The sequence below is a fragment of the Scardinius erythrophthalmus genome (genome assembly GCF_964197995.2).
Source record: "Scardinius erythrophthalmus genome assembly, chromosome: 9".
Classification (NCBI taxonomy): domain Eukaryota; kingdom Metazoa; phylum Chordata; class Actinopteri; order Cypriniformes; family Leuciscidae; genus Scardinius; species Scardinius erythrophthalmus.
Window position 1 is genome coordinate 13,690,435 of NC_138229.1, and position 9,467 is coordinate 13,699,901.

General features: G+C 36.6%; 1 protein-coding gene across 4 annotated transcripts; it reads left to right on the top strand.

Moving 5' to 3' along the window:
- The first annotated feature begins 1,091 nt into the window (after nt 1-1,091).
- nadkb (NAD kinase b) lies at nt 1,092-9,466 on the top strand. Of its 4 annotated transcripts, none has more exons than XR_014030777.1 (13): nt 1,092-1,372; nt 2,177-2,437; nt 2,525-2,608; nt 3,392-3,521; nt 3,679-3,787; nt 3,913-3,998; nt 4,187-4,289; nt 4,393-4,547; nt 6,090-6,189; nt 6,732-6,889; nt 7,030-7,112; nt 7,843-8,657; nt 8,883-9,342. XR_014030777.1 is itself a non-coding variant. In XM_081374436.1 (12 exons), the coding sequence occupies exons 2-12, from the start codon at nt 2,187-2,189 to the stop codon at nt 8,000-8,002; spliced, it is 1,419 nt and encodes a 472-aa protein (XP_081230562.1). In that variant the 5' UTR covers nt 1,092-1,372; nt 2,177-2,186; the 3' UTR covers nt 8,003-9,466. The 4 variants fall into 4 exon arrangements, 2 of the variants coding, with proteins under 2 accessions (XP_081230562.1, XP_081230563.1); XR_014030778.1 differs by having other exon boundaries at nt 8,554-8,657; XM_081374436.1 differs by having other exon boundaries at nt 7,843-9,466.
- The last annotated feature ends 1 nt before the right edge of the window (nt 9,467 follows it).

Sequence of the window (9,467 nt, forward strand, 5' to 3'; positions counted from 1 at the left end):
CCTTTCCCAGGTAAGCAGGGTTAGGACTATGTTTTTGGGCAGGAATGTTCAAGGATCAACAAAATATATGGATCCAGGAACATGTCTTGACTGGTTAGCATGGCCCAATTAGCACTTGCTGGTAAACAGCCTACTACTACTATGTGCACCCAAAAATTACTTTTCCCCAATTGATGGCCATGCAGTGTTTTATTTATAAAAAAAATTCACACAAATTTTTTACTTTACTCAACTTTTTACTATTGCAGACATTTTGCCAGTAGCCTTTTTAACGTTATAAAGCAGTTTAAATATAGCAGAACCCTAGGAACAATGAACAAGTAAAAATAATATTAATATATCAGCTGTTTTTTGCATTGGTTTTATGTAGGCCTACGGTTTCATTGCAAAAGCAGAACGTCGCTGGAAGACGGATGTGTTAACCGAGTGAAATGACTGAAGAAGTGCAGCTGCTATTGACATGATATTCAACCCATGTTGAAATAATGAATAACTACAAACCACGCCTGTTTGTTTCTTGCTTTATTCATCCTGGAAAAGTATCCATTTGTGTAATCGTCCCAGTTACACAAGTAATACAATTTATCATGTGACAAGATTAAATTAATGTCTTTTTAATTTTTGTAATGTTTATTTAGGCCTAGGCCTACTCGAGAAACCTTCTTCAGGTTGTTCAAGAAAACAACTTCAGGTTGTCCATAAAGGGCATTTTTTTCAGCATGACTAAATAAATTTATTAAAACAACACAAAAAGCAAAAATTCACGAGTTCACATCTACATATAATTAGTACAATAAGTTTATGCGTATTTGGCGTGCTGTCCGTGGGGAGGGCTCCGAGCTCGGAGTTAGGCCCGAACCCAAAGTACTCCCCCCAGTTGGTAAGTGTAGATGGAACTGGAAGTGAGGAGATGGGGTGGAGGAGGGATGCTGACAAACTTTCAATGAACAGAGATAGGTCTGCTGTGAATTTATACTCTGTCATTGAGTTGATTACTGATTAATCTCCAGCTGTGCATAATTTGGTTAATTATCTGAACCTGCTCCTCCCGAACTTTGTTAATAAAACATCATTAAATAAAGAAAAAAATCGATGAAGAAAATCAAGCCAATCTAATCAAGGCTATCTAATCAATAGACAGTATAAACGATCTAACCAAGGCGATAAGAGTTTTCATTTGCTTCTCAGAGATTCTGCGCAGCTGACACTCTCGTGATGTCATTGTGGACATCCCATAATATACAATATTAACAAGCCGTTTAGCGTGGTTTAGTAGGAATAATATTGCTGTCTAGTGTATTAAATTTACCTCTTATGTGGTGAAAGACTGTAAAGTCCAAAAGGGAAGTTTCGCGGTGTTTCCTGTTGTGTGGTAAGCGCTGGGGAAGTGTGTTTGTTTGGCTAACGTTAGCTCTGCGCGGCTAACTTAACTTAAGGGAAGTTTTGGGCGATTGATATGATTCTACTGCTGTGTGTTTTCAGTGCAGTGTCTCGTGTCGCTTAACCCATTTAAGACAATTGCACCTTGTACGCATTAATAACATCAAAACCCTCGTTAGTAACAACAAGACCCTTGTTAGTAGCTTGATAGTTTGCATGTTTAACTTAGTAGTATGAGTAAATCTGCCTTTGCGTATTGTGCAGCACACATCAGATGCGTTTGCTGGCTATTCATGGTAAATAAATACATGGTTGGTTGACAGATAACATGTCCATGGAGTTATTTTCATTAACACTAAGGTTTTAGTGTTACAGTTTGAAGTGACTATATTTTAGTATATTTTTGAGTCTTCACCCCTTTAAATCGCCTAGTTTGTGCTAAATTGCATTGCAATATGGCGAATTATGTGTATATTTAATGTAGTCTCTAAATTAAACTAAAAATTAAATGTATAATAATAATAATAGAATGGTGTTAAAATAGTGAAATACTAGTGTCTGAATGAGGGAGGGCATATAAATGTTTACACATGACACCAGCTGAATATGTTTGATTCCTCTGTTCACACAAGCCATTGTTTTGTAATGCATGTCAAAATGTCTATTTTGATCAACAATATTTTATATAAAGCAGGGGTGAGATCAACCCCTGGATTAACTCAATTAAGTCTTCCACCTCATTTTTAGAATTTATTTGGTTCTTGTAATAATGTTGAATTTTTTTTTTCCCTATAAGAATTGAAGGCATGGAAGACGAGCTGCCCTCCAGAAAGGTGGAGGAGGATGGTTCATCTAAGCGGTCACCGAGGCAGCAGGAGCGGCAGGGGAAACTTCCTAGGAGACGGAAAGAGGTGAAGAGGTCTCTTCGGGGGCCGGACTGTCCAGAACACCTGTCGGGGGGAAGCATACATCGGTTGCCTGAACAGCACGAATCAGAAGCCTCTGCATCAACGGAGGATACTGCCGAGAGTTGCCCAAAAAGATGGGATAGATGCAGGTTTATAACATGCCATTTGATGTAGAGCAGTTAAACTCTAAAGATAAAAATGTGAAGGGACTTAAGTGAAATGTCTGTTTGTTCCAGACGAGGGCACTTTCTACATGGACCATATCCTGCTACTCACTTTGGACCCAAAGCTTGTGTTCTTCCCAACCCGACCTCAGTCATGTAAGTAAGCGCAGGCAGGCCTTCTTTAGGTGAAGGGTGAGGTCACATCCCTTGTTACTGTTTAAACATTAAGTCAAGCAAAGGATTGGACAAACAAGTGACAGGATCCTGTGTGCCAGAGGGCGTTTTTTTTTTGGGTGGAGCTGGATTGCAGTACAGTCGGGTACTGCTGCTACCGTCACAGGAGCGTTCATGTTGGAACTTTCTAACGGACCCCTTCCAAAAGCCCTCCAGCACTATGCCTGTTTTACACCCCTCAGGACAAAATGCACGCAGAGGGTAATGTGGTTTGATATCTGATGTTGTGCCTTCACATTTTCTTCATATTTCTGTGTCAATAAGGATGATTAGACTGAATCTAAAAATTACTTATTCTGGATGTCATGCAACATTACATTTTTGAAATTATAGAAACCTAGCTGTTACTTAGGCTTGGTTATTCCTTGGTACAATAAATAAAATGTGTGTATTAACGATTTATTTAAATATTTGACAAAGTAAGAAGAAAAAAAAAACAGTGAATGTGTCATAACCCCTATTATTTGGTGAAAACATTATTATTATTTTCATTTCCCCCCCCATTTATCAATATCAAGAATGATCTGATCCTAGATCTGCCAGCCAGAAACCAAAAGCAGAAGTCCACATTTACAGTGCTTACAAAATGTTTGACCAGGATTGTAAGTTGCGTAACGAGTGTACAAAGTACATGCAGTGTTTCTCTGTGTGAAGTACAGTGCAGACTCTCAGAATGTTTGCCTACTCTGTCGACTTTCCCCGCAGGCACATTCAGGATCCAGCCAGCCAGCGGCTCACCTGGAGCAAACCACCACTCAATGTCCTGATTATCAGAAAGATCCAAGACGAGACCCTGCTGGAGCCGTTCAAAGAGCTTTGCAGGTTTCTCGTGGAGGTAGGTTACACAAAATCCAATCTAAAAGCAACGCTAGTTGTTGATTTAGTCTTTAAAGCTACAGGTGCTATTTTTTACCCTTTTATTTTCATTATATTATATAAGATTTGTTTAGATTTGGTTATACAAATTTGATCTAAATTATTTCTACCATCAGGAGAAACATCTGATGGTTTATGTGGAGAAGAAAGTTGTGGATGATGGCTCTCTCATGAAGGATGAGTCATTTTCCGCCATCCGCAATCAGCTGTGCACATTCAGGGAAGGTATGAGTGAATTGTTGGCAGGTTGACCAGTAACAGGATTTACATAACCCTGACACACCATTAACCAATAATGGAGTAGATGCATTAGGAAAATGAGCGATTCATCATTGTGTTTGTTCATACAGGGTTTGATGACATCTCGGACTGCATTGATCTGATTATTTGTTTGGGTGGAGATGGGACTCTTCTGTATGCGTCATCTCTTTTCCAGGTATTCTCTCATCTCATTTGTTTGTGCACCAGAATCTCCTACTAGGCAATTCTCAGCTGCTTTCCATTAGATGGTCTCTGTGTGCTCCATATTAGCTGAGAGAATTTGGATATGCAAAAGGTAGTTTGAGATCGATTTAAGAATCAAATGTGGTTTAATCATCCCAGGTTTTGTCTCATTTGTTTAAGGGCAGTGTTCCCCCGGTCATGGCCTTCCGTCTGGGTTCCTTAGGATTTCTCACACCATTTAAGTTTGAGTCCTTTAAAACAGAGGTGGATAAAGTTTTTGAAGGTAGAGTGATTGAAAGTTTCTTATATTTTCCATCTTTGAAACTAGACAAACTTGTCTCAGTAGCGTGTTTGTTATCTGAAGTGTTTGTGTCTGGCTCTTGTAGGTAATGCTGCCATCATTCTGCGCAGTCGTCTGAAAGTTAAGGTGGTGAAAGGCATGTTCCAGAGGAACGAGCAGCTCTTCAGCACTCAGGAGAACGGAATAGTGCCTCATAACCACATAAATAACGAGGCAGGCAAAATCACTCTGCAGTTACAGGTAACGCAGCACTCAATCAAAACATTGGGCTTGAGACGAAGTCTGTCTGTTATTTGCCCACACATTTTGGCACACAGGGCAAAAAAAGTACAAAAGCTTGTTTAAATACAAACACTGACAAAATTCAAACTTGCAATCCACCAATTAGGACAATGGAAAAAAATCTGATGATATGGTGTCTACCGGTCACATGACACAAAGGGGATACCATAAAACAAGCTAAGGGCCTTTTTTTATGTCATGCCATTTTACCTAGTGCTTTGTACCAAATAATAGGTTATATATAATATAATATATAATATATAATATAATATATAATATATAATATAATATATAATATAATATATAATATAATATATAATATAATATAATATAATATAATATAATATAATATAATATAATATAATATAATATACATAAAACATTACCGTTCAAATGTTTGGGGGCAGTAAGATTTATTTTTGAAGGAAATCAATACTTTTTTTTTTTTAACAAGGATGAGTTAAATTAATCAAAATTGACAGTAAAGACGTTTATAATATTATAAAAGATTTGTTTCAAATAAATTCTGTTATTTTGAACTTTCCAAGTATCCTGCAAAGAAAAATGTATAACAGTTTTCATAATATAAATCAACACCACGACTGCTGTCTTAACATTAATAATAATTAGAAGAGCTGTAGTTTTAAAATGGGAATAATGTTTCTTGAGCACACAATCAGCATCTTAGAATGATTTTTGAAGGATCATGTGACACTGAAGACTGGATAAATGGCTGCTGAAAATTCAGCTTTGCCATCAAAGGAATAAATTACATTTTAAAATATAGCCATTTCTAATTTAATATTTTAAGTTGTAATGATATTTTACAATATTTCTGTTTTTACTGTATTTTGATCAATTATTTGCAGCCTTGAGCATAAGAGACTTTCAAAAACAATTGGTAAAAATCTTGCTGACCCTAAACTTTTGGACGATAAGAGTACTTATTCATGCATATCCACAAACATAGGCATATTTATAAACGTATACATATAAATGCATGTACCTGTACCTGCTCACAATGAATATACAATTTATTAGCTAGCCATAAAATTTACAATTTTTTTTTTTTTTTTTTTTAGAATGCAGCATTCATATACATTAGTTATAGTTGTAACTATAAATTGTTATAAGGGTTGAGGAGACAAGACAAGTAAAATGTCTTCAAAGCAGATCTTAAAATTTGTTGCACAAGAAAAAAACATGAATGCCTGCCATGTAAGGGCACTCTTTGAATATAATAATAAAAAAAAAAAATTTTTTAGGCCAAAGAAGCTTAAACAACTGTTTAGGCCAGTCTAATTCTACACTTGATGATAAAATAAGTTTTTTTTTTTTTTTTTTTTTTTTGTCCTTCAAGACTGTTTAGAGACATTTTCCATGGTGACAGACATAATAGGAGTTATTTGAAAATAACAGCTGTGATAGGTCTGTATGTCCAGTCACCATCTGTGTCATGGATATTTTGATTTGATTTTATTTTATTTTGTGTGTATGAAGGTGCTGAATGAGGTGGTGGTGGACAGAGGACCCTCATCCTACTTGTCCAATGTTGACCTTTACCTGGATGGACGTCTCATCACATCTGTACAGGGAGACGGTGAGCACAGATTGGCCCGACCAGTTTTTATCTATCTTAAGAAGTTAATACTTTTATTCAACAAAGTTGTGTTGAATTGATCAAAAGTGACAGAAAAAACGCATTTTAATATTTATTTATTATTTTTTTTTTTTTTTTATTCATCAAAGAATCTACAAATTTATCATGGTTTCCATGTAAATATTATTGCAAATCAGCATGTTAGAATGATTTCAAGGATCATGTAAAACTGAAGACTTAATTAATGACAGCTGAGAATTTAGCTTTGCCATCACAGGAATAAATTTTTTTTATATGCGATCTGTTATCCAGATACAGAAACCACTTGATGTGGACAGGTGTAAATGCACTGTGTCCTGATTGACTTATGATCGGATCACTGTGATCGCATGTTTATGCCAAGTGTAAACGCAGCCAGTGTTTGATTAGTTTTTTTTTCTTCTAGCCCAAGCAGGTCACAGTAAATGATGGTCTTTTTTGCTTTGACAAGAGTCCAGCTGCCATGAAAATAGATGTAAATTTGTGGCTTTGTTTCTATGCAGGTGTAATAGTTTCCACCCCCACGGGCAGCACAGCCTACGCAGCTGCAGCGGGAGCTTCCATGATCCATCCCAATGTCCCTGCCATTATGGTGACCCCCATCTGCCCTCACTCCCTCTCTTTCAGACCCATAGTGGTGCCCGCTGGTGTGGAGCTCATGGTGAGAATGACATTTTGCCAAGGTTTAGCCATTTGAAAAGGACTACATTTACCAAGCAAACTTGCGCTTTTTTATTTTATTTTTTTTATTTCAGCTTCAGAAGAACAGTGTTATCTTACGACAAACTATTTATTCTGCAGATAACGCTATCGCCTGATGCTCGCAACACAGCCTGGGTCTCATTTGATGGCAGAAAGAGGCAGGAAATCCAGCATGGCGACAGGTGACACTCGTTTATACAATCCCATAAGTAAACAAATATTTTACCTTCCACATAATGCAGTGATGAAACAACAGCTGTGTTACAGTTATGGAAATGAGTATCAACAGTATCAGTAGGGATCAGCACTCAGCCTTTGTACAGTTCAAATGCAGTTTGCCCCTCTTTTCATTAAGAATTCATTGACTTCATTGTATAGTAACAGAAAACGGGCAGTTTAGATTAAAGGGGTCATGACATGGTTTTTTCTTTTCTTTTATTATGTTCCCTTAGGTGTAATTATAGTATTACTATAGTTTTTTGGACAAAAATTGACATCGCAATCTTCTTGTAAACAGACCCACTCGCTGCACGTCGACTGAACACATGTGAAGCGCGTGACAGATGTGATGCAAAGATGAGGCATAGTTGTCTTGCGCTTGAAGCGTAGTTGTCTCGCGCTAGAGGCGGTCATATGCAAACGACTGGTACGTCGCTTCGTACTGTGACGTCACTCCATACCATGGATCCAGAACGAGCTGTATTTAGAGCTTGATTAAATAAATGATTCGTTTATAATGGGGAGGACATCTAAAGCTATGAAACTTGCAGGACGTTTTAATGGTACAAAGACCTCTTATATACCAAAAGATCAAGGCAAATTTGGTTTCTTATGTCATGACCCCTTTAAATCATCACTTGAACTCTCACAACAATCGTATCTGTTAATCGTGAGTTTTGTTTTCCCCCATAGCATTAAGATCACGACCTCTTGCTTTCCGGTTCCTTCTATCTGTTGTCACGATCTGGTGTACGACTGGTTTGACAGTTTGGCTCAGTGTCTTCACTGGAACGTCCGCAAGAAGCAAACACGTTTAACAGATGTCAGCGACTCTTCCGAAACGGAGAACTGAAACCACCACAAAAAACAAGTGTTCTCACAGTCTGTTGACATTCCAAATTATTCAGATTTCCATCCTGACTCACTGAAAAGGAGGGTTCTTTATATTTACATTACATTGTTCATCTCCATATTCATAGATTCATTTCATTATAGCTCACAAGTGCTCATGTTCTACCTAGAAAAATAACACATTAACTAGTTAGAGGTCAGCCTGGATTACTCGTAATTTATCGGCATCTAAAAGTTTGTTTAAGAGCATCTAAAATCATGATGCATGATTGCTAAATGTCATTATGCAGACAGTTTCCTACATTCCGTTTTTGTAGCTGACGGCTTCTCATAATTAACATGCTGAAGAGTAACTTCTCCAATTTATTTTAGAACAGTTTTTTTTTTTAATACCATTAACATTTACTATTGACAAAAAACAATTTTTTTCCCCCTCTGTATCACGTGGAACATTAAATCCATGTTTAAATAGTTTAGGAAAATTGTACGTCACATTATAGCTAGAAATGTAATTTGTCCATGAGCATAACTTTTGATTTTGATGTTTTACAGTGCATCTGTGTTCAACTCGTACCAACGTAGCTGTTGACTGAATTTACCAGACATGAGTTGGGCGGTCTATATGGTTTGCTACAACAGTAGTTCCTCCTTGTGTGGTAATACATTGCATAGGAAGTCATTTTTTGTCAATTTTTGTGTTTGCAATCAGTTTTGTGCACTCTACTAGACACATTTGTACATTCAACTACTAAGATTAAACACGGTTTGGCAGGCTTTTTCTTGTAGCTCACTTTAGCTGTTGTTCGATTTCCATTCAGATTGACTAACCTGTGCAGAGCCTTTATGAATATGAGTCAAGTGTTCTCGTTTTTCTCTGTCAGTTTGGCCGTCTGTTGATCTTGAGAAGGAACGTTGTAGCCTCCCTTTGGTGACACAGGATGGTGCCACATACTGCATTTTCAGAGCTGCATTTCTTAAGACACCATCACTTGTTTAATTTTTGCACTACATAAGCTGTAATTCATTTTTACAAATGCACTGTTTTGTATTTCTCACTATGTATTACTAATCCTTTATTTAGGTCGTATCACATTATTACATAAGAACTGGTATTGCTGAATGTAAGCCGTTTACATTTTTGATGTAAATAAGAGATACTATGACATGCATTTGTCTGGTTTGTAATATTTCAATAAAATGAATTTCTTTTTATCTTGATGTTTTATTTTATCCTTTTAAATATAACCTTATATTTTAGGGACTATTTTTATTAAATTTACTTAATGCTCAAGATTTGAAATGTACCATTCAATCCTGCTATTAAGCTTAAGTGAAACGATCTGTAATGTTTGCAGAGCGATGGAATAGAAGTCATTACATGTATATTAAAAACTATAATAGCTTGTGTGAAAAATTATAAAAACCTAAATGCTTGTGACAGTTTTCAATAAAGCAATGCAAACTGC

What these genes read in the sequence shown, in the direction of transcription:
- nadkb (XM_081374436.1), top strand. Translation starts at nt 2,187, where the DNA reads ATGGAAGACGAGCTGCCCTCCAGAAAGGTGGAGGAGGATGGTTCATCT. An exon ending in GCTGTGCACATTCAGGGAAG is followed by an intron (nt 3,788 to 3,912) that starts GTATGAGTGAAT and finishes TTGTTCATACAG; the next exon opens with GGTTTGATGACATCTCGGAC. An exon ending in ATGCGTCATCTCTTTTCCAG is followed by an intron (nt 3,999 to 4,186) that starts GTATTCTCTCAT and finishes CATTTGTTTAAG; the next exon opens with GGCAGTGTTCCCCCGGTCAT.